The sequence below is a fragment of the Vulpes lagopus genome, chromosome 6 (assembly GCF_018345385.1).
Source record: "Vulpes lagopus strain Blue_001 chromosome 6, ASM1834538v1, whole genome shotgun sequence".
Taxonomy (NCBI): Eukaryota; Metazoa; Chordata; class Mammalia; order Carnivora; family Canidae; genus Vulpes; species Vulpes lagopus.
In genome coordinates this window covers 87293223-87318383 of record NC_054829.1, presented here as the reverse complement: position 1 = coordinate 87318383, position 25161 = coordinate 87293223, and the positions used below count along the sequence as shown (strand labels likewise).

General features: G+C 40.1%; 2 protein-coding genes across 3 annotated transcripts in view; one reads left to right on the top strand and one right to left on the bottom strand.

Moving 5' to 3' along the window:
- The window catches only part of HERC6 (HECT and RLD domain containing E3 ubiquitin protein ligase family member 6), a 126311-nt gene extending 125173 nt beyond the window's left edge, over positions 1 to 1138 (bottom strand). For both annotated transcript variants that reach the window (XM_041757889.1, XM_041757890.1), the window contains exon 1: positions 554 to 1138. The gene's annotated coding sequence lies outside the window, so the exon portion shown is untranslated. The remainder of the gene's footprint in view (positions 1 to 553) is intronic.
- A 91-nt stretch (positions 1139 to 1229) lies between these two features.
- On the top strand, positions 1230 to 25161 carry PPM1K (protein phosphatase, Mg2+/Mn2+ dependent 1K). Its single transcript, XM_041757896.1, has 7 exons — positions 1230 to 1381; positions 9011 to 9529; positions 10724 to 10824; positions 17963 to 18128; positions 18492 to 18636; positions 19995 to 20129; positions 23235 to 25161. Exons 2-7 carry the CDS (start codon positions 9090 to 9092, stop codon positions 23364 to 23366), a joined length of 1119 nt encoding a protein of 372 aa, XP_041613830.1. The 5' UTR covers positions 1230 to 1381; positions 9011 to 9089; the 3' UTR covers positions 23367 to 25161.

Below are 25161 nucleotides of genomic sequence, written 5' to 3'. Positions count from 1 at the left end.
CAGTGGTACCACGACTTAAGCCAGGTCATGTCCCACCCCCAGTCTCACCTGAGATGGTCCCCTCACCAGTTTCCCCATAGCCAGTTCTTCCTGTTCTCTACACATTAACCAAAGTGATGAAAGTCTAAACTAGATCCTCTTATTTCCTTTCTTAAAAAATGCCTCAGTAGAGTCCCCTTACGTTTAAGGCATAATGCCAACTCCACACTTGCCCGCATGGTTGACCTCTGTCTGCCTCACCCGCCTCCTGTCATGCGGCGCTCCCCCTCCCTCGGTGCTAGAGCCTTACTGGCCTATTTTCTATCCTTCCAAAATGTCACTGTCCCACCTCAGGACCTTTGTCCTCTCCACCCAGAACAATCACTGCTTTTCAGGTCCCTTGGCTGACTGACTGGTTTTCTTGCCACTCTTCAAGTCTCCGTTTAAATGGCATCCTATGAAGTTCTCCAAAACAACACCCGCCCCCCCATCTGATGCCAACCTCCTCTTATTCTCTGTGTCCACACTTTGTCCTATTTCCGTCCCCGACGTGATTCTTGTCTTGTTTGTTTACCTGTTTGCTTTCTCGCTTTCCCTCTTTAGACTGTAAGTTCTGTGAAGGCAGAAGCCAGGTGTATTTGTGTCAGGACTGCAGCGCCAACGCCTAGCACGGTGTCTGGCATACAGAAGGTCCTCCAAGACCACAGAAATACTCGTCAAATGAATGAATCGACGTTCCCAAGGGATCGCAAGTTGCCTGTTCAGTCACGAAGCACATTGCACTGTGAGTTTTCCAAAGGACAGCAGTGAAACCGGATGCCTTTCAAGCTCTTGTGCCCAGGAAGTGTTGGCACTCGTTGTCGGTTTCCTAGTTGTCGCAGCGGCTGCCCCCTTGCCACAAGGCACGCGCACCCCTCCTCGACCGGCTGGCGGCTCACCCGGTCTCCCGGCCCCACCCACCGCCCGTGCGCCCCTTCACTGGGCCTAGTGTCAAGGCTTCGCGGGGGGCGGGTTGTCGCCTCGAGCCGCCAGTGGCCCGAGTCGACGTCCCTCTAACCGCGCGCTGCTAGAAGTCACCCAAACCAAATTGCAGCTGCGCGGAGGCTCGTTCCTGCCGGAACCTGTGATTGGCTGCGGCCGAGGGCCCGGCGGCCGGCGCACCGCCTCTCCGAGCGCCGATTGGCCAGAGCTGCCGTCAGTCAGCGGGGACAGACTTCCCCTCTCCATCTGGCTCGCTGCGGGCGAAAAATTCTCGAGATTTTCCAGCAGACGAGCCAGTGGCTGCTCTAGGTGCTTGCTCCAGAAACAGCGGGGAAGGCAATCGGATTTACCCAGCAGGAGAGCCCCTTCCCCGACCTCCGGTAACCAATTAGAAAATCTCCAGGGACGTAACCATCGCGAGGTAAGAGCCGAGAGAGCGCGCGGCACTTATTTCTAACAGTTTACGATACTATTTCTAGGCAGGGTCGCACCCCTGCGCCCCGCGTCTGCGGAGTCGGGAGTAAACGGAGCGGCCGTCAGGGAGGGGAGGGGAAATAAATGCAGGTTCAGATCCCCCCGCCCCACAGCCAGGGTCTGGGCTCTCCGTGCGCCGCTTTCTTGCTTTGGACAAAGGTCAAGAGCAGCGTGTTCCGCCAGGGCCCACCGCGGCTGCGCTGGGGGCCGCGGGCGTTTCCCAGCGGGACCCCCCTCGCTCGGCCTTGAACTTGACTGCAGGCTGGAGGCGCCACCCAAGCGAGTGGAGTAAGTCGGGGTTGGAAGGAAGGAGGGACCTTGGATGGGGTGGTGGAAAGGGCGGGGGCTGCTCGTTCGCGGTTCCCGGTAGCGAGGCTCGGGATTGCCGCGCGCGCACCCCGGACTCGAGGATGCTGCAGGGGTCAGCGTCGCGTCGCCGCCGCACATGCGAAGGGGGTGAGGGAGACGTGGCGACACCCGAGATCTGTGCGGGGAGAGGGTGGTTGGAGGCGGAGACTGGGCGGCGGAAGGTGCTGGAGGGAGCCCAGCCATCTGCAGGCTGCGCGGGCGGGAGGGTGTGCTTCCTGCCTGTATCACACTGGCTACTCCTCTGTCACAGCCTGCGAGCCAGTCCAGGATCCCGAACTGTCCAAGGGTGAGCGTTTCAGGGGACCAGAATAGAGCAGGATGCAGAGAGCCCCGGTTCGTGTCGATCCGAGGATGTGCGTTTTGCATTGCCAGGAGAGGCCTTGTGGCTGCTGATGTTTTTTTAAACGGTCGCTTTATGTAGATTAGAGACTTCCCAGGAGGCGACAAAGACTAGGCTCCGGGTGGAAATAGCCAGGGAATTTGGAGTCCCTAAAGCTCCACTGGCGTTTCTGAGCTTCAGACTGAAAATGCGCAGCAAGGCCTCCCAAGCCCTTTGCACCCATCCTTCACCAGTGCGGGGGAAGGAATGAGATTGTCGTCGGTTTCAGAACGGGTGACAAGTGAGACGGATTATAATGGTCTTGAAAAAGAGTAGTGATGTCATGGTATTAGAGGAAGAGAACAAATGAACCACCGGGTAATAGTTATAATTTTTTTGAGTAGTGAGTTCTTGCTAATGATTTGTTTTTTTTCTTGCAACTGTAGTCACTTTTTATTGATGACCAACACAAGCACCTCCCTTGACTGGAATCTTAAAGAGGAAAGAAGAGGGAAGATATGCTGTTGATGTAGTATAGAATGTCAAGGAAAATCCCTTAAGTGAAGTGTAAAGGTACAGGTTTGGAATGTGGTCTGTGAGTCGTATCCACATTAACAAAGATGTTTTAAAAGATATCTATAGAATTAGAACGATGAATACTTCTGCTCTGACTTTCTTTCCTCTTTTCACACATCTAAACATGTTCACATCAAACCCAAGGGGAATCATTTAGGGTTTTTATTGTTGTTCTTTCCCTCCTGTAGACCTGTTACAGTTTCTTTCCCTTCCTCCCAGCAGAGTACTGATAAGCCATTGGAGTCCACATTTCCTGAAATGCTTTTGGGAGTTTCCAAACCATTTGAATTTTTTTTTTTTAAGATTTATTTATTTATTTATGATAGACATAGAGAGAGAGAGGCAGGGACACAGGAGGAGGGAGAAGCAGGCTCCATGCCGGGAGCCTGACGTGGGACTCGATCCCGGGACTCCAGGATCGCCACGCCCTGGGCCAAAGGCAGGCGCCAAACCACTGAGCCACCCAGGGATCCCCCAAACCATTTGAATTTAATTCGGATGCGTGTTGTCTTTTAAAAAGTTGATAAAGGGGATCCCTGCGTGGCTCAGCGGTTTAGAGCATGATCCTGGAGTCCTCGGGATGGAGTCCCACATCGGGTGCCCTGCATGGAGCCTGCATAGCAGGCTCCCTCTGCCTATGTCTCTGTGCCTCTCTCTCTCTCTCTCTCTCTCTCTCTCTCTCCGTGTGTGTGTGTGTGTCTCTCATGAATAGATAGATAAAATCTTTAAAAATAAAAAATAAAAAAATAAAAAGTTGATAAAGAAATATTTGCTTTGTGAATATTAAAATTACCTTATATTTCCTTTGCAGAAGTTACTGATGTAAAGATACTGGAGTGCTGCTTTATAATGGGCAAATATGAATACTTTCTTAAATATCTTTGCTGGGGGGATAAATCTAAGCAGCTTTCTCTAGTACGGAACTGTAGAGTGCCTGAATAATTTTGGCATGTGTATATAATAAAAACAATAAATTGCCCTTTTGACCTGCTTTCATAAGTCAACAGTTTAACTCAAATCCCAAGTGCATCCTTCTGCCAGAGACAGTGAGTGACTCTCTTATCCAAAAATAAAGCTGGACAGCTCTGAGATATTTAAACCATTGAGGGGTTATAAAATGGGAGTGATATGAAAATGTAAAATTGGCATAGCAATCTTGTAGCTGTGTATGAAGCTTTTTATTTTTAAAGATTTTATTTATTCATGAGAATACACAGAGAGGAGAGAGAGAGAGGCAGAGACACAGGGAGAAGGAGAAGCAGGCTCCGTGCAGGGAGCCTGATGTGGGGAGCCTGATGTGGGACTCGATCCTGGGTCTCCAGGATCAGGCCCTGGGCTGAAGGCAGCGTTACTGAGCCACCCAGCCGCCTAGTGCTTTCTATTTTTAAATCAAGTATGTACTTCAGAAGTTTACTACAAACCAAATGCGTGTTTTTCCCTTCCTGATCGATTTCACCTGAGATTTCCTACTCTCAGGATGTGGGTTTTCAGCAGTGCCCTCATGCAGAATCTCTGTGCCTACTCTTGTGGTATCAGAGCTTATTTCGAATTTAACCCTCTTTGCTGAGAATCCTTCCTGCTAGTCAGAACTGGTGAACCAGGTGCCAAATTTTTCACTTGTCAAGAGTTCTGTGTCAGGACTTTAAAGTATCAGATTAAACCCATAAAGCGTTAAGGAAGAAGATGGAGAAGGCCTGGTCACACAAATCAATGTGAAAATGATGAAAAAAGAAAATGTTTTCAGGCATTTATTTATTGACAGCACGTAGAATATATAGGGTTTCTGTTGTGTACATATGTGTGCGCTTATTCACACACTTAAAAAAATCATGTGATAAAAGTAAATTTGTGGGTCATACATTTTTGTTTTTCTGTTTTTTATTTTTTGTAAAGGTTGTATTTATTTAATCATGAGAGAGAGAGAGAGAGAGAGAGAGAGAGAGAGAGGCAGAGACACAGGCAGAGGGAGAAGCAGGCTTCATGCAGGGAGCCCAATGTGGGACTGATCCCGGGACTCCAGGATCATGCCCTGGGCCAGAGGCAGTGCTAATCCACTGAGCCACCCGGGCTGCCCACATTTTTGTTTTGATTGGGAAATAAAAAGGAATTTGGTAAAGTTTGGTCTAGAAGGAAGATTGTCCCTCCTCCCTCTTTGTTCCCTTTTGATATATGACTATCATTATAGTTTAGGTTGCTGATATAAATAGCCTGTTCTGTCACTAGGATTCCAGCCAAGTCTTTATTTTCTTGCTTAGCATAGTTTTTTACATTTTATTTTTGCTAGTAGAATATGATGTGTGGGTAATGCAGTCTTATGTTCTTTGTTGATTTAACTCTAGCCCAGACATTTCTGTCTTCAAATGGCTTTCAAGCAGGATAACTTCTGCCCCTTGACTCTTTTGGATGACTTTTACTTTCAAAATTTGAATATAAAAGTTAAAATGGTTTATAAAAATAAGGTAGCCTTGATTTCTGACCGAGAGATTGACATAAAGGATTCCTGAATAACTTTTTTTGGTTTGCAGAATGATTTAAGCACATGCCAATTTATAATTGCTGAACTGACAAATAATAAAATACCTCTTAGGTGTTTGTCAGTTTGTTCTCCACTCCTTTTGTTATGAAGAACACTTAATGTGTTTTTTTCACCCCCACACAGGCTTGGTTTTTTTTTTTTTCCCCCACATCATAAAGTATATTCTCCTATCTGCTAGTCAGTGTGTAGTCATTTCTGTGGGCATTTGGAGAACCGGGGACAGCTGATTGGCGGATTCCTAGCTTGAATCTCTGGAGGAAACTTTTCTTGATGTGCAGATTTAATTCAAAGCTGTTTTTTAGCTTGGGAACACAGGTCCTCTTTGAATTGTCACCCTGGGGAATATGGAGATAAATATGATTTAGTTATATTGCATTGGAAATACACAAAGTCACCTGCTTGTGTAAGTGGTGCTGATCTAGCTTTGTAAACTGACTATATATCTGGCTCACATTTCATCTATGCCAAAAGCATTCCCTAAAATAAATGTTTTCCTATGACTATTCTGCTTACTTTCTGAGATTATTGTGCAGATAATAAATGAGGAAGGAGGCCAGGTTGATGATTGATTTTAGAGCATGCAGGCTTTTAAAGAAACTGCCCAATTTACATTTTATTTCATTCTTTTTTTTTTTTTTAAAGATTTATTTACTTATTTTGATGGGGGAGAGCAGAGGGAGAGACTCTTCCAGTAGACTCTGCACAGAGCGAAATGCGAAGCTTGACCCCCTGCCCCAACCCATGAGATCATGACCTAAGCCAAAACCAAGAGTCCAAAGCTCACCTGACTGTGCCACCGTGGCACCCCATTTTATTTCATTCATTTTTTTAAAGATTTTATTTATTTATTCATGAGAGACATACACAGAGAGAGAGAGAGGCAGAGACACAGGCAGAGGGAGAAATAGGCTCCATGCACGGAGCCCGATGTGGGACTCGACTCGATCCCGGGACTCCAGGATCACGCCCTGGGTGGAAGGCAGGTGCAAAACCGCTAAGCCACCCAGGGATCCCCTGTTTCATTCTTTTTTTTTTTTTTTTTTTTAATTTATTTATGATAGTCACACAGAGAGAGAGAGAGAGAGAGAGAGAGAGAGAGAGAGGCAGAGACACGGGCAGAGGGAGAAGCAGCCTCCATGCACCGGGAGCCCGACCTGGGATTCGATCCCGGGTCTCCAGGATTGCACCCTGGGCCAAAGGCAGGCGCCAAACCGCTGCGCCACCCAGGGATCCCCCCCCCCCCCGTTTCATTCTTAATAAAGTTTCCAGTGGATATTTGTTTCCTGCTAAAAGTGCGACTCTGTCTTATTGTTTTATTTTTGGAAGAGAGAGAGTAGACAAGAGTACCCTAGAAGAATTGCAAAAAAATTTACTTGTTATTTATTTGCTTCTAATTTTAGAATGCTGTTTAAAGAGGTGAACGACTAAAAAAGTGGCTCAAGGCCGAATATAGAATATAGAACACATGATTTCAGATTGAAGCCAAAAGAATAGTACTTTGTTTATACAAAAATAGACTCCTTATATTGTGTACCTGAAACTAATATAATGTTGTATTGTCAGTTATATCTCAATTTAAAAGAAAAAGGAGTAGAACTTCACTGATTTCTGGTGCACTCTTCAAATATGAGTGGTTTCGAACAAATGCACCTTAAAAGTTTTATTTTTTTACTGTAAGGTATAAAGCTGCTTTGTGAATTATCTCCATCAATAATCAGTACTTAGAGGATGCCTGGGTGGTTGTCTGCCTTCAGCCCAAGGCGTGTGTTCCCGGAATCTGGGATCCGGCTCCTTGCAGGGAGCCTGCTTCTCCCTCTGGCTGTGTCTTTGCCTCTCTCTCTCTTTCCGTGTTTCTCATGAATAAATAAAGAAATCTTAAAAAAAAAAAGAAAAAGAAAAAGAAAAAGAAAGAAAAGAAAAGAAAGAAAGAAAGAAAGAAAGAAAGAAAGAAAGAAAGAAAGAAAATCAGTACTTAGTTCTCTAGTGTAGATGGTATTGTAGTTAGAAACTTCTTCACAAGTCCTTACCTTTATTTAACATATTATTGCTGCTGAATAAATATATAATCTTCAATCAGAAGCAAAGGATTAAACACCCTTTTTTTTTTTTTTTTTGTAAATTAATGTGTTACTTCTCTTTAATACTCAATAACCGGAGATAGTATGTCTCCTCTACCCCTAATATTGTCATAGAAGAAGTGAGTTTCAATCTTTTAAAGTAATATAATGCTAATATCTACTGTTTTATTTACTGTTCCTACACAAAGCTAGACTGATTTCCAAAAATTTACTTGAAAATGATTATTTGAAATCTGCAATGCATTTACCTGTGCATTCACTCAAGCTGGGCTTTGTGTGTGTGTGTGTGTGTGTATGCCTTATGCTAAGATATATTTTTTCAAGTCCACTTTTTATTGTGAAATAATTCAAACATACAATTGAGAGTAATATAATGCCTGTATACCCTCCACCAGCATGATCAAATCTTGACATGATGCTATCTTTTCCATTTGGTTTTTAATACATAAAGAAACAGAACAAAGCACCATGGAGTTGAATTTTTGCCTTGAACCTTATTTGAATGGAAAGATGCCAGAAACACAGCCCTTCCTGCAGGGGTGTAGAAGTTCCTCCTGACAACACCCAGGGGAGGATTCAGCTTTGGGGCAGAGTCCAAAAATGGAGGTGCACAGTAATAATTTCAAGGAAATGTAGTCTGGTCTCAGGTGCTAGCTGCTGCTGTAGTAGTCCACAGCCAACACAGGAGCTAGGCTGCTGGGCTGGTGGATTGCAGACCAGTATCTGTTAAGGTAAATGCACAGATTAGTTGCTCATAAGTCACAAAGGTGGTGCCACCAGTACCAGTGATCACACACATCAGAAGTGGCTCATCCATGTGCCTGTGATGGTGTTTGCACGAACCATTCTACATTAACCATAGTAATGAAGTATATGAAGTTTAGTAAGTTGACAAATCTTGAAACAGAATTTAGATCCTAGATTGTGTCTTTGCTAAAACTTGGGCACTCTGAATATGGAACTGTCATAACTATTCTATTAACCAATTACTTTCAGGGCTCCTAGGTGGCTTAGTCAGTGAAACCTCTACCTTCCACTTGGGTCATGATCCCAGAGTCCTGGGTTTGAGTCCTACGTGGGCTGTCCACGCAGTGAGGAGTCTGCTTCTCTCTCTCTACCCTTTCCCCCTGCTTGTGAGATCTCTCTGTCTCTTTCTCAAGCTCTCTCAAATAAATAATATCTTTAAAAACAAGCAAAGCCAGGTACTTTTGTTATTTCTTTCCCCCTAAAGAGACTTCGTTACTGTTAACATTTGCCCCTACCTTTTCTTCACAGCAATGGAGTTGATGAAGGGAAGACTATGTAGTTACACCCATATTCTGTGTTCTTGCTATGGAAAGTGTAGGCCTGCTGGGTTAGCAGTTTGCTGTCACCAGGAGCTGGCCTGAAATACAGAATCTCAGTTCCACCCTAGACAAACTGAATCAGAATTCGCATTTTAACAAGTTCCCCAGGTGACTATAGGTTAAAGTTTGAGAAACACTTGTTCTATATGACATACACATATTGCCACATTTTTATAGATTTTAAATACTGTGAAAGGGGTAGGTAAATCAATTTGGTTTTGATGCACTGTTCCTGGAAGTGGGCTGTTGGGTGCCACATTCTTTATGGCCTTATGTTTTGGTAATATCTAATGATATATCAATAATTGTATGTGCAATTACTGATGGAGTCTCTCTGTCTCTCTCTACTCAGCTGCATCATTTTTCCTGAAGACATTCCATTATTGTTCTAGAGACCTTTCCCTCATCCCTGAACTCTTTGGAGTTGAGTTATGTCAACAGCTGCCTTAATTACTTTGGTTAGAAGTGGCGGGAGCCACGTGAGGAGGAGAGTGCTGCTAAGCTCCCGCCTCCTGCAGGACGACAGGCGGCTGACACCCACCTGCCACGGCTCCACTTCAGAGCCTCGGTGTTCGCGGTTTGACCCCGATGGTAGTGGGCGTCCAGCCACCTGGGATAATTTCGGCATCTGGGATAACCGCATCGACGAGCCCATTCTGCTGCCGCCCAGCATCAAGTACGGCAAGCCGATCCCCAAAATCAGCCTGGAAAACGTAGGCTGCGCCTCGCATATTGGCAAGCGAAAGGAGAACGAAGACCGGTTCGACAGCGCCCAGCTCACGGGTGAGGTCCTGTACTTCGCCGTGTACGACGGGCACGGCGGGCCCGCAGCGGCGGATTTCTGTCACACCCACATGGAGACCTGCATCATGTATGTACGACGACCTTCACTCTTGACCTTGCGGCTCACCTTACACTTCGTGTGTGACTTTATTATTGTTTTTTAGATATCTTATTTATTTATTTGAGAGAGAGAGAGAGAGCATGGGCAGGGGGAGGGACAGAGGGAGAAGAAGGCTCCGCGCCCAGCAGGGAGCCGGATGCGGGGCCCCATCCCAGGACCCTGGGACCGCGACCCCAGGTGCCCCAAGAATGCCATTTATTACTGATGATTATTACCTTTCCACAATGTGTGTTTTTAACAACTCCCCGGGTGACAGCATTGACCAGAATCAACTGCACTTTGATTTGTGATCATTTCAAGCAAAGTAACATAAAGTACATGAGCGCATGTACTCTGAGAAGCATTTACTCCTACCAGTGCATGGCAAATAGTACTGCAATAAATGGTAATTCTTCTTTCAAGGGGTATGACTAGCTTTAGTTGATTGACATTCATATGGAGAAAATGCATTTAATGAGGGTATTTTGGAGCTCTTTAAAAAGCTTATTTACTGGGATCCCTGGGTGGCGCAGCGGTTTGGCGCCTGCCTTTGGCCCAGGGCGCGATCCTGGAGACCCAGGATCGAATCCCACGTCGGGCTCCCTGCATGGAGCCTGCTTCTCCCTCTGCCTGTGTCTCTGCCTCTCTCTCTCTCTCTGTGACTATCATGAATGAATAAATAAAATCTTTAAAAAAATAAAAATAAAAAAAAAAAGTTCATTTACTGCAGTGATTAGTAATGTATTTTGGGGACCATACGACTTGAATTAAAAGAGGGGGAGAACATAGGACTATTTCTTGTCTTCGTGTGTATAGTTAATTATGCCGTGAAATTGTTATTCGTGCTGTCATAAGTCGATTTATTCATATATTTTAAAAATTTATTCATATTTTTGAACTCAGTGGTGTATTTTTATTTGAAGGAACTTTTGACCTCTCAGGGTTGTGGATAGAAAGTATTAATCTTTGAGCATGGAGACTTGGACTTTTATTTTATTGTTCTTAAAGGCTTATCTCCATGCCTAGTTATTTCCTAATTTGATTTGTTAATCTGTGGATTTTAAGCATCTGGAAGGCAAACTATGGAGGTCTACTGTATGGAATAAAAGCTAGCCAGAGGGACCTAGATGAAGAGAAACCTTAATAAGATGATTGTTTGGGACTCTCTTCCTCTCCACAAAGGGATTTGCTTCCTAAAGAGAAGAACTTGGAAACTGTGTTGACCTTGGCTTTTCTAGAAATAGATAAAGCCTTTGCGAGGCATGCCCACCTGTCTGCTGATGGTAAGTAAAACAGTCACATTCCTTTGGGTCCTGGGGCATGTCTAGTTAAAGGAAACAATTTAAGCCCCTTAGGGGTGGGAATGTAAGTTTATATGTGAGGATGCTTATGTTGAAAGTGATTTTGAATAACTTTAAATGCTGTTTGGAATCCAAAGTAATGTTAGTACCTCATTTTTAAATGAAGTATATTGGAGAATTTTTCAACAGCTGATGCTCTAAAATGGTTCTGATATTGAATTTAAATTTTAAAAGGATGAAAAAATGTTAAATTTGCTCTTTATGTGAATAGGAGATCCATACTATGGGAGGGTTTACTGTTTTTGGTTTTTTAGATGAATCTGATGAACAAGTACCAAAATACACTATAGGGTCATCTCATTTAGCTACGTAATAATTGTCCAGACAAGAAGAAAATTGCTAACTGGTCCTAAGTAAGAAAAGACAATGGCTAATATGCACTACTTTGTTTAATTAAAAGAAGATATGTTTTCTCCCACCCCTAAACATTACTTTATCTTGCAGCTTTGTGGTAACTAGTGATAGTTTTGTTTTTATTTGTTAAACACAAGGGCATGCCAGCTGAATTTTTAAAATTTGTGTACTGTATGTCCTTAAATTTTAAAAGTAAAATGTTTCTGATTTTGACTAAATTTATCAAAAACATTCCAAAAAACATAGTGTTTTTCATAGAAACATAGAAAACTAGTGTTTTCTAGTTAGTTGGCCCCCAAATCTTTTGCTCATAAAGGTAATCTTGAAAACTTCTGCAGTGACCATGTAAAACTTCTGCAGTGGCCATGCTACAGACCCCGTAACTGATGAGGAAGTGAGTAACGCAATATTAATCTGTGTTTGGCTCCTCTTTTTATTTAAAGGAAGTCAAAGCACCAAAGAAATGAACATTTCACAATTTTCTATTGGAGAGCATAAGAATGGAAAGAAAGCCTCATTTTACTGATAAGCCCAGTTACAGAGTGAGGGGCTGGGATTTCCCTGGCACCCACAGTGGCTTCTCTCACGGACATGTTCATGATGAGGGTTCTAGAAGATGACAAGGTGGCTCTGTTTGCCATCTTATAAGATTTTTCCCGCCCTTTTTTTGAGAACCTCACTGTTACCATAGTTCTTGGAAAAGCATCAGAGTCCACTTTCTTTGTTCAGGGATTTGTTTTCTTATTTGTAGATCATTCGGCCCATTTTCTCTTCTTCATTCCTTTGGACTTTTTTCCTTCCAGCTGGCTCCTCACCTTTGAAAATAGAGGTTGAGAGAAGGTAAATTGTAGGTATAAGATTGAACTCTTGTTCCTAATGGTAAAACATAGGAGGTAGAAGAGAACAGTCAAACACTTTCTTATGGTTTTAATTTTATGACTCTGAATATTGGCATGCTCTTTTTTCATTCATAACCAAGTTGGCTGTATCTCACTCACATCAAGACATTTATTGGCTGTAGTGCAGGTGGTGTGCACCAGCTGTTCTGTAAACAGGTAGAGCCTAACAGCTCTAACCGTCATAAGAAAACCCGAGTTTACCATGGGAATGTGGGAGCCAATGATCAAAACATTAACCCATCATGGGTGCAGTCAGCCCTTTGGTAAAGAATCTCATCGACGAAGTTGCTTAAAACTGAGATACAGCATTAAATATGAGAGGACCCCTTTCATTTTATTAAAGAATATATTAAAGGGAATTTTATTAAAGAATAAATAAAGAATTATTTAAAAAAAAGAATTTATTAAAGAATAAAGGGAATTTTGAACTTTGTGAAAAAATTTGTTTAACTTCCCTACCTTAAGAGAAACTTTCTGAAGGTGCCTTATTCATGGCTGTACAAAGAAAGTAATCCTAAAATGCCTAAAATGTAATTTTTAATAATAAATTTAAACTCCATTTAACTTAGTGCATCTGTCATATGCTTTGAGTTAATGATCTCAGAATTTTCATAAGATAGCCTCAAATTTAGTTTTCATTCAATGGCCAATTGTTTGCAAGTATAATGGAGCACAACAGAATGAAACCTAGTGTGCTACTAAAAGAAAGGGTCAAAAAAAAAAAAAAAAAAGAAAGGGTCTACTATGACATTGTTCTTAAATCTTGTTTTGTGTGTATTCTTATAGATCACTTGGTCTATGTGTGTGTCTTTAAATAAGAATTTTGAGAACAACTTTAAAATTTATTCTTAGTAAGTTGCCAAGGCTTTTAACATTGCTAAAAATTGTGTTTTGATATTTGGGGCCTATTTTATCAAATATATTAAAGTCACTGAAGATAGATGCTGTAAGTTTTAATTTTTCAATTTGTGAATTAAAACAAATACTGTTTCAGATTTCAAAGTTATTTAAATTAAAAACTTTTTTTTTTTTTTTTTTTTTTTTGGTTTTTAGTAAGAACTGAAGCTGTATCAGTATTATAAGAGTGGATAATATTCTTTTTGGGATAGATATAGATAGGACCCAGTGCTAGTTAAATAAAATTGTGAAATAATACAGTTTGCCCTCTTCCAGTTTTTTTTTTTTTTAACTTTTCTATCAGCATTAGTCCCATTTTCCCTCTTTGAGCCATTCCAATGAGCAGTTTAAAAGTAGGGACCATGGCTTATTCATTTTGAATCTCCAGTGCTCGGCACCCAGTATAGAATCTGGAAGGTACTCAATCATTATTTGGACTGACCTGATCTCCATGCCTGTTCTTTCTCACCAAAGTTATTATAATTTATTCTTTGATTATCCAAGAGCTGATTTAACCAAATTTTTAAAAGAAGATTTTACTTGTTTATTTGAGAGAGAGAGAGAGAGTGAGCAAGAGAGCAAGCATGAGCAGGGGCAGGGACGGGGGAGAGGGAGAAGCAGCTGCCCCACTCAGAGGGGACTCTCCACAGGGCTTGTTCCTAGGACCCCAGGATCTCCACTTGAGCCTAAGCCAGACACTCAACTACTGAGCCACCCAGGCACCCCTGATTTAACCAAATTATTAATGTATATGTTTTAATGAGTTATCACTGCTCTATGGATTTGAATTTTAAGTAGGGGAAGCCTGAAGAGAGATTGGTTAAGCCACAGGAATAAGTCAGTAATAATAGAATTTGGGGTACAAATGGGAGGAGTACCCCTCAATTATACTATATTAGCTTTCTTGAGGAAAAAGTGAATAAAATAAAGTGAACATAAAACACTTTCTTCAAGAGTTTGGTCCAAAGCTGTCACATCTGCATAAAGTGTTTCAAATTATCCCATTAGCATTTAAAATAGTTACTATTTCAGTTTAAAATAAGGGGGTTTGAGGAGACTAAAATCAGAATGCCACTTGCCAAAAACAGCAAGAATCTTGCCCTTATGAAATTGCTGGCTATTGTTATTGATTTGTCGACACATTTTGAAATTACCCTTATTTATGAAGATAATTTCATCATCATCTTTAGGCATTTTTGTATTCAATTTACGCCAGTCACATGTATTTTTACAATTAATGAAATCAGCCAGTAAATTCCAATGATGTCCCATTACTCTGCTGTTTATCAACAAATTGTCACTTAAAGCAAACGGGGTGGTAGAAAACTGAGATTATATCCTTTACATCCTATAAACTCTTCCAAGTGTTTCTAGATTGTTTAAGCCTTGAAAGCAGCAAAACTCCCCAAGAGACAAATGGATCAAAAAGAGAAGACTTGCTCTGACGTTCAGAGCGTGAGATGTTGGTGGCAGCATCGTGAGTCCTGTTGGAAACTTCCATGCTCTTCACATTACCTGATCTCTACAGAATAACCAGTGTCAGAAAAGCAGTGTTTTCTAGTACCCTCCTTATACTGGCAGCAGCCAAAAGCAAAAGGCAATAGGGACAGTATAGAAGAGATACTTATTGTGCTGTTACTGCTTCAGCTCATTACTTGGATTTTGGTGTTCATGAGTCGTACATGTCTAGAACACCCACATTGAATAAATATTGAAACTGTATTGATTTATATATATTATTGTTTATGCAGTAAACAATAATGACCCAGGGGGTTATGGTTTGCAAAGTATAGCTTTTACTCTTATGTTGCCATTCAAAAACTTGATCATTTTTCTTTTGATATGTTGACCTGCAACACCGGGGAAAAGAGAGCTGCAGAAATACCCGTTTGATGAATTCCATAAACTCATCAACAGGCACTAGAGCTCAAGAGCCTTACTAGCCTAAATTTAAACAATTAATTTAAATTAATCAGTCTACTAAAAAAAAATGCCTTCAGCATCATTAACAAATATGCTACTTCTTGTATCTGGTATAGGAGGTGCTTTGATTCCTTCTTGATCTATATTTGAATCCCAGTAATTTGGTGGTATACTGTAGTGTGCATCCTTCTCTTACTATGGACTATTTGTCAGATACAGATTATTCACTGCTGTACCCATGTATTTTCCCATTAGTTATTGGGATAGTTCTGATATTGGTACCAAACAAATTGACAGTGCCCTTTATTCAGCTCCGTAAAGGTACTGATTTACTTCTCAGGACTAACTGTTAAAGTGTGTGTGAGTGGTGTGCGTGTGTGAGGGAGAGAGAGAGTATGAGTGTATAGATGTGTATGTTATACCGTGTATGTGTTTTGTATGCCTGCATTTGTATATAGTTTTTCCTATGGTGGGACACTGTGAAACTAAGAAGTTTTACTCTGTGATGAAAAACTAGATTCAACTACAAAATACCATCAACTTGGGCAAACTGAGTCTTGAATTCATTGATTTGGCACCTCCTGGAATATGATGTAATTTGCCAGTGAAATTTTCATCAGAATAAAAACCCTTCCCCTTATTTTGCAGCTCTTTCTTTGCCCTCCCCTGTGTTGCAGGTTTGTAATGTTTGAGCACAATTCCTGGGTGAATTTCCTATTTGCCTCTGTGCGTGTTATTTGTGGCAGAGAACTGTGCCCGGTCAGCAGCTCTAGACCTGGAGCCCGTGGACACTATATGCTGGGCTTCAGTGGAAAGAGAGATCTGCTTAATTTTGTCCCAGGTGAAGGAGTCCAGCGGTTCCTAGCCTGGACTACTGGAAGGTTCCCACAGCCTCTTTGTCCCATTAGTTGAGATGACTTGCAGTAGGAAATGTCCAGTGAGTGTTAAGACCTTATTGAAAGATGTCTTAGTTTTATAGTTTTTGTTGTTAGGGTAAAAAGTGAGAATTTTTACTTCCATGTTAAATGCTAAATGAAATAAATGCTTATTTAATATTTATTTCTTAGATGCTTAGCAAGCCAGAACCAACAGTTAGTTTTGAAAACTTTCCCATAAATCCTGGGATTTTGGAACTGTGAAGTTGGATTGGTAAAAACTCAAGCTCTTTTACATTCCCGGCTGGCAGAGCCTTGAATTACATCCTAAGCAGCGAAATTTGGAAGTTTTCATTTACGAAATTTTAACTGTTTTGCTCTAGCTAGTTAAAAACCACTTTTTAAAAAGCAGCTGCTGACCATTTAATAAGCAAAGGAGAGTAATACTAAGTTCCCTGGACAGGTAGCATCTGAGTGAATGCCTGTGCTCTTTTGTTTGGTGCTTCCCCATCATTGGAAAAGATCACAGTGGTCAAACTGTGAATGTTATCTCATATAACATTTTGGGAAACTCGGAAGTTAACTTTTGTAATATGAACATCACTGATACTTATGCTAAAACATGTATTACGTTACACAATGACAAATAGGTTATATGTTTTAGCATCGCTGAGATCCTACCTTGCACAACAGTTCCAAAATCAAAAGATCAGTGGGAAGATAGTGCAACTATAAATGCTCTTTCTTGATAAATTAGATTCAGCATGGATATAAAAGATTAATTAGGGTTTATTAATGTTTTTTCCATTTCACTTTTCTGATTAAAGCAGGCATTTTAATATACCAATTGGAAAAATATAGTTTTATATCTATATATCTATATCCTTCCAAATGCACTATTGATGAAATTTTTTAAAGTGTCTTTTTGCAAAAACAAAACAAAACAAAAAATTGGAAAGATTGAGCCTCAATCAGTCAAATCAATAGCATTTCATTTTTCCTAAATCTACCTTTTAAAAAGAAATCATCTTTGGATGATCACCTGAACACTTTATTTCGATGCTTTAAAGAATTAACCATATTTTTGAAGACAATACCTGCTTTAAATAAGTTATCTTTTCAGTTTCTTCCAATTTGCTTTACCTTATAGCCCTTAATTTCACAGTATTCTCACTTTTGGCAAGGCTCGATGCACCTTCAAAATTTTTAGCAAGTGATAAAGAACTTAGAACAGATGCGGTTTGAAGAAATCAAAGAAAGATGAAAAAATGCAGTTTGGATTGGATGAAGGAAACAGTGGCGACCTCCAGCCAAGTGACATTTAATTTTGTTATTGGTCAGAGAAAATTAAATGTGAATATATCAAGCGTTTGGGAAACTAAAATGAATATTATTCTCCACCCCCTGTATTTTCCTAATATAATGATGGTTGTAACTTTGTTTCATGTCTGGGGAGGACAAAGATAAATAGAAAAGAATGTGAACCTTTAGCCATTTTAGGATTTTTTTTAGTGAACATTTGTAAAATTAAAACAATTGTAGAAGGAAAGAATATAAAATATAGTGCTTGAAGAGCAAAGGATATGCCCTTGTCATTCTTGCTTAGCTTATTAACTGATAATACTTTGACAAGATAGGAGTAAGAAATGGAAGAGAAAGCCTTCTAAGTACATAGAGATTTCAGGAAAGTCAGCTTGCCTGAATGAGCTCAGTAGACGTAAGAGTCATTCTGCCATTTTAGCCAATCTAATTAAAATGTAATACTTTTAATACTGACACCCAATGTACACACAAAGGTGTCATAATTATAAGCTCAAGTCAGCTTTAGTTTATATGAATAGAGGCCATTTGGAGACTGTGATGCACTTTTTACCAAATTAGGTTAGCGACTTTTTCTATTTGCATGGAGCCTTGTTACTGAATTAAATACTTCCTTCTCTGCATGCTTTTACTTACATAGTTCATTTGCATTTTATTTGCATAGATCTAGTTAAATTAGAATGATACATTTCAGCATTAGTTTAACATGCCTGTGTTTTGTTTTGTAATAAAAATTCCATATCCAATCATTTGACTGTCACTGACTTATACTCTTTTTCATAATGTTTGCAGCAACCCTTCTGACCTCTGGGACTACTGCAACAGTAGCCCTGGTGAGAGATGGTATTGAACTGGTTGTAGCCAGTGTTGGGGATAGCCGGGCTATTTTGTGTAGAAAAGGAAAACCCATGAAGCTGACCATTGACCATACTCCAGAAAGAAAAGATGAAAAAGAAAGGTACCACCTCCACCGATCATTCTATGAGGATGCTGTTTATATTGTTCAAGATAGAAATGAAACCTTACATTTTATTTTCCATTTATCTTAAGATTTTTTTTTTTTTTTTTTTAAGATTTCATTTATTAATTTAAGAGAGAGTCAGAGAGCATGAGCAGGGGGTAGGAGCCGAGGGAGGAGAAGCAGACCTTCCGCTGAGCAGGGAGTCCAATGCAGGGCCAGATCCCAGGACCCCGGAGCATGACCTGAGCGGAAGGCAGGTGCTTAATTGACTGAGCCATGCAGGCACCCTAAAACCTTGCATTTTAAACTGATTCAATCTAAGTTTAATCGTGCATTCATTTCCTTTCTTTCTTGGACCAGGATCAAGAAATGTGGTGGTTTTGTAGCTTGGAATAGTTTGGGACAGCCTCATGTGAATGGCAGACTTGCAATGACAAGGAGTCTTGGAGATTTGGATCTTAAAACCAGTGGTGTGATAGCAGAACCAGAAACAAAGAGGATTAAGGTAACAACTTACAACATTTAATACACTAGCAAGGAATGAATGCAGGATTGTTTCTAGCTATAGGCTTTCTTAGAAGTCTTAATTGAAGCCAACATGACTTTTTAAAAATATAAGTAGTTGGGCAGCCCTGGTGGCGCAGAGGTTTAGCACCGCCTGCAGCCTAGGGTGTGATCCTGGAGACCCGGGATCGAGTCCCACATCCGGCTCCCTGCATGGAGCCTGCTTCTCCCTCTGCCTATGTCTCTCTGCCTCTCTCTCTCTCTCTCTCTGTGTGTCTCTCATGAATAAATAAATAAAATCTTAAAAAAATCTATGAGTAGTTTGTGGAAGGATAGATGAATTCTTCAGATAAGAAACTGGCCTACTGTATGATGAAGTGCTTGGTTTTTGCTTTATGCTGCTCTGGAATTCACCTGTTAGAATGGCTCTACGGCCCTTCCTCAGCTGCACCTGATCATCCAGTATCACTACCTCTTGGAACCTGACCTTCACTTCCCTTTTATGCCAGGCTAAATAATTGCCCGCCTCCATTTCTCAGACATCTTTTGCGTTTTACTACTCAGTGCCCCAATTACACTACACTTCCCTCAACATACACTCAGTTGTGAGCTGACACTTCCCTCTCTGCAAGTGCTAGGCTCCCAACAATGCCAGCAGGTGATTGTTAATTGAATGATTTAGTTATTTATTTTAAAGATTTTACTTATTTATTCATGAGAGATACAGAGAGAGAGAGAGAGAGAGAGAGAGGGAGAGAGGCAGAGACACAGGCAGAGGGAGAAGCAGGCTCTATGCAGGGAGCCCGATGTGGGACTCGATCCTGGGTCTCCAGGATCAGGCCCTGGGCTGAAGGTGGCACTAAACTGCTGAGCCACCCAGGCTGCCCAATTGAATGATTTCTTATCTTATACCTACCCCACTTATGTTCATTTTGTCTAACAAATACTTACAGAGGGTTTACTATGTGCCAGGCTCTGTTTAAAATAGCTTAAACTACTCCATTTTACAGAGAAAACAAATCTAGAGTATAGGTGAACTTAACCTGTGTTTGCCTCACCAAAAAGTAGAGGCAGATTTCAAACCCAGGAGGCCTGACTCCAGTGACTATGCTCTCAACCATTGCAACGTGCTACCTCTCATCATTTGGCTGTCTAGCTTTTTCTTTTGTGGTGTTACTAAGTAAATATTAGGTTTGTCCATGGTGGTTGATGCCACATGTTGCTAATTTTGCCCCAAATCTAGGCCTTCCATTTTCACTGTTAAGCTTTGAAACACAGAAACTCTCAGCAAATAGATAAAATCTTTGACTTTTGAAGATTATTCAAAGGCTGAGTCTAGGTATTTGGTTCTGATTACAGCTACATCATGCCGATGACAGCTTCCTGGTCCTCACCACAGATGGAATTAACTTCATGGTGAATAGTCAAGAGATTTGTAATTTCGTCAACCAGTGCCATGATCCCAACGAAGCAGCCCATGCAGTGATTGAACAGGTGACCTAGAAGAGCTTCAGCTAGAAAAGTCCAAAATAGGGGTGGTGGGGGGAGAACCCAGGTTCAAGTCTTGGTACAGCCTGGAGGGGCTGCTATAGGCTTGAGATTTCTTTGAAATTGTGTTTTGGCTACAGTATTACAATGAATTTTACACTTGACTACATAATATTTCCAATTTTAAGAAGTTTTACAATTCAAAAAAAATTTTTTTTAATAAATCTCCCAAGTTGTTAAAGTAAAATTAGTGTGCCAGGGAATGTGCTATGTTTTTTTTTTGGATTTGTACACACCTTGAAATCATAGTAATAGCAATAGTAAATTATAGTAATAGTTAATAGGAATATCACATACTATATGTCAGACACTCTTCTATTCACATTTTAACTCATATAATCATCACAGTAATCTTCTGAGGTTAGAGCTAGTATTATCCCTTTCCACAGATGAGGAAAACCAAGATACAGAGGCTGAGAAGTTAAGGATCTTATTCAAGATCACAAAACCAGGGACTCCTGGGTGGCTCAGTGGTTGAGTGTCTGCCTTGGGCTCATGGCCTGATCCTGGACAGAGTCCTGGGATCGAGTCCCACATTGGGCTACCCACAGGGAGTCTGCTTCTCCTTCTGCCTATGTCTCTGCCTCTTTCTCTGTATCTCTCATGAAGAAATAAATAAATGAAAATCTTTTTTTAAAAAAGGGATCACAAAACCATTAAGTTGCAGAACTGGGCTTCAAACCCAGACAGCCAAGCTCCTGGATTCAACCACTGGACCATTAAGCTAGACTGTTCCAAGTAAATATCCAATATAGGGATACTCTAGCATAGTCAATGTTTGGTTTTTAAAAATGGATGTGTGAAAAAAACAAACACATTTAGAAAGATGTATGGATAGATTATGTATTAGTACGTCAATCAGAGCTAATACCTACTAAAGAAAATGTCAAGTTTCCATGTGCTATTTAATATTCTATATGGATAGATAGATCTGTGAGGTTATAGTCATCACTGATCATTAGAATCATGCTTAACAGCTATTTTTACATTTCTCAATTTTTACATTTGCAACCGAGAAGGCAAATTTAGCCCAAACTTTTTTTTTTTTTAAGATTTTACCTGTTTGTTTGAGAGAGAAAGAGAGCACAAGCACAGGGGAGCATCAGGCAGAGGGAGAGGGAGAAACAAGCTTCCCGCTGAGCAGGGAGCACAATGTGGTGCTGGATCCTAGGACCCAGGGATCATGACCTGAGCTGAAGGCAGACACTTAACTGACTGAGCCACCCCTAGCCCAAAATTTTAAGGGCTAATATTTGTAATTAAGACATAAGACCTTACCTAAAAAGCATTATTTGCTTGAAAATAGATGGGCAAGGATGAATTATTCTTTTAATTACTATGTGTGTTCATGAGATTACAGAAATGGGCCCAATCCCATGAATGATCACTTCTTTCCTAATTTCACCTCTGAGATAAGTGTGTTCTCATTCACATGGGCAGTGATATTTTAATGACTGTGTGCTATTCTGCTATAATTGTATACCATAATCCATTTACTAGTTTCCCTACTAGCAAATTTAGTTTATGTTCACTTTCCCATATTATAGAGGAGGGAACACTGTATAAACATTCTTGTAACTATTCATGCATATCTATTCCCTTCATATATTATTTTCTTAGGTAAAATTCCTAGAAAATTGCTAGGTAAAAGGATACACTATATTCTAAAACTTTTAATAAGCTTGCCCCATTGCCCTCCAGAAATGCTATTCCAATTTAAACTTTTCTCTAGTATGTTTATAAATTTTTGTTTCTCCAAATGCATATGGTTTTTTGCCAGTTTGATAGGTAGAAAAATCAAATTTTAGTGTTATAAACTTGCATCCTTTTTCTTTGTTGGTGAAACTAACCATTTGTTAGCATTTGTGTTTCTTGTCTGTGTATAGCTTTTTTCATTATTTTATAGGCATATTTGTCTTTCTCATGGTTGTTTTAACAACTTCCTATATGTTAGATATATTAGTACATAGATGTTGCAAAAAAAATTTTTTTTGGTCTTTCAATTTGTTTCTAAAACTTTTTAATATATGTTTTAAAGATTTTTAAAATTTATTTATTCATGAGAGACATAGAGAAAGAAGCAGAGACATAGGCAGAGGGAGAAGCAGGCTCCCCATGGGGAGCCTGATGTGGGACCTGATCCCAGAACCCTGGGATCATGATCTGAGCCAAAGGTAGATGCTCAACCACTGAGCCACTGCAGGCATCCCATAAAACTTTTTTATATTTTGATGCTTTTTATATCAGATATTTTTATCCACCTTTTCCCTCACAGTTTTGGCCTCAAGCTGTTAATTCTTTTGAAATACATTTGCTGTTGAATATAATCACAGGCACATCTTACAATGCTGACTATGTCATTTGCTATTTGAATTAGTTCCTTTTTTTTTTTTTTAAAGATTTTATTTATTTATTCATGGGAGACACAGAGAGAGAGGCAGAGACACAGGCAGAGGGCAAAGCAGGCTCCATGCAGGGAGCCCGATGCGGGACTGGATCCTGGGACTCCAGGATCACGTCCTGGGCTGAAGGCAGGCGCTCAACCCCTGAGCCATCCAGGCGTCCCTTTGAATTAGTTCCTAGAAGTGCTTTATAATTTTCCTACTGTAGGAAATTTAGTTTATGCCACTTCTCCATTTTGTAGGGAGCATAATGAACTTTGTCATTTTATCTTATACACATTCATTTCCTTAGGTTATTACTTTTTACCTTGTCTTTAGTCTCTATGCTAAATGCTTTATTTTCTTCTTCAAGAGCTGCATATCTTTTCTCTTAGTCCACCAGTATTTCTGTTGCCCAAGTTGCTACAGTGGAATATAGTTAATACGATTGTTTGGGGGTGGGGTGGGGTGGTCATCTGTTATTCTATGTGTGATCTAATAAACTGTATGAACCTTGATACGTGTTGAGTGAGTCATGAACCACTGCAAAGTAAGTGGGTTAGTAACTGTATTTTGAACGAGATTATAACCTTCCAGAAGAATGGTAGTTTTTCTCTGTACAGACTCTGATTTTCCATATTTTTCTTTTCCTTCCTGTCATACCTTACAGGCTATACAGTATGGTAGTGAAGATAACAGTACTGCAGTAGTAGTGCCTTTTGGTGCCTGGGGAAAATACAAGAACTCTGAAATCAACTTCTCATTCAGCAGAAGCTTTGCCTCCAGTGGACGATGGGCCTGATTGCTGGCTATGACTTTGAGTTTCTGTGGAAGTGTTTTTCACTGAGTATGTCAAGCAACTTACTAGATCAAACAAGTCAGCTGTGCCTGGGTTATTCTGTGGTTCACTAGATCAGTACACAAGTCAGTGTAAATGTAGTAACTATTTACATAGTAGTTTTTCATAAGTATCTGCCATATTTATGTTCAACTGTACATACTCAGTATAAATGTGTAATTCAGCTATTGTGAATCTCAGAGTTGAGTGAGCAAATGAAAAGTGGTTTTGACACACTTGCTGAGTGTTAAATTTCTAATCATGAAAACTCTTAGGCAGCTACGAGTTTCTTCTGATCATTTTTGTTCTTTATTCATTTGAACAGATTTTTGCCTTCCAGCTATTTAATACTAGTAGATATTGTGATGGCTCTGCAATATGTTAGCTGCCGGTGTTTATTTTTAATAGTTCTACCAAGGAGTAAGTGTGAAAACTGAGTCCTGTGTGACTATATTTTGTATTCTAGACCACTTACTGGTAAATTTCACAATGCAAAAGACGTTAATTCAGACACTATGACACTGCAAAATTGTATGGATATTTACAATAGTGCACTTTCGTATTTCAGCTGTGGCACTTGGGCTCCATTCCCCCGACCCCCTTCATTCCTCTTCTCCTGTAGCTAAGAGTGCTATACAGATATATAAGACTACTCCTTTATATCAGAAAAATATGTACAGGGTGAGTCTTTTGGTCAAAGCTCTACAAACTTAAATACGACGGTATCAAGTATTTTGTATAGTTTCCATTTGTCATCTCTGTTTTGTGTTCTGTATATAATATGTTTATGTCACTTTTTGTATAGAGTAAGCAAGTTGGAAAATGTGTCAGTAACAATAATAGCACATTGACTGATAATGCTACAGAGACATAGTGTGAGGTTCATGTCTCCTTTTTGCTTATTTCTATGATTCATAACAAAGAATAAATCTAAAATATCAAAGCATTCTATATTTCAGCTTGCTAATGTAATTTAGGAATGTAAAACTATTCTTTATATCTGCATGTAAGTTTGCTGTTAAAATGTGAATCTCTACATGCGTGTTTGGAATTATATCTGTGGTTTATTTTGGCAGACAATGTAAATGTGTTGTTTGTGTGGGTATATGTACATCTGTAAATTCTGGAGTAATAGAGAATTAAAGGGAACAATCCTGCATAGCTCCTCCACCAGTTAGCTTTAAATTATTAATATGTTTATCCCCAAGGACTCTTGACAAATGGAGGGCAGTTTTATAGCAGAGAACCAATGGTTATTGGCAAGTGAGGAAATAGAATTAAAATGGCTGTAGGAGATACTTTATGGTGGGTAATTGATGTGGAAAACACAGAAGCAGACTAGCATGTTGAAGCTACTTTGCTATATGGTAATTTGCAAATAATAGGATGTGAGAAAAATACTGAGTGTTAAGAATAGCGTGGAGTTTTGTTATAGAAACAAACAAAACAAGAAACCAAGAAGATGAGAAGGTTGGCAGAGTGTATAGCTCCCACTCTCAGTTCTCATGGTTGGCTTGTTTTCTGTCCTTATGTTTTATTTAAGGTTTGTTACAAGGAAAAAAAAAAAAAGGTTTGTTACAAGGAAGACGGCCCAAAATATTCACACCTTCTCACCCCTTTTTGGTAATGGAAGAAAATAAATATTGAGTTTTCCTACACATATTAATCAGAATTTTCCTTTGATAAAAAAGGTGACAAAGAAATATTTCTTTCTTTCTTTTTTCTTTTTTCAAGGAAGCTAAAGTAAAAAATTATTACA

Bases quoted from the DNA above. Each gene is read 5' to 3' on its own strand.
- PPM1K (XM_041757896.1), top strand. From the start codon at position 9,090: ATGTCAACAGCTGCCTTAATTACTTTGGTTAGAAGTGGCGGGAGCCAC. The intron at 9,530-10,723 runs GTATGTACGACG...CTCTCCACAAAG, and splicing joins CACATGGAGACCTGCATCAT to GGATTTGCTTCCTAAAGAGA. The intron at 18,129-18,491 runs GTACCACCTCCA...TTCTTGGACCAG, and splicing joins AGAAAAGATGAAAAAGAAAG to GATCAAGAAATGTGGTGGTT.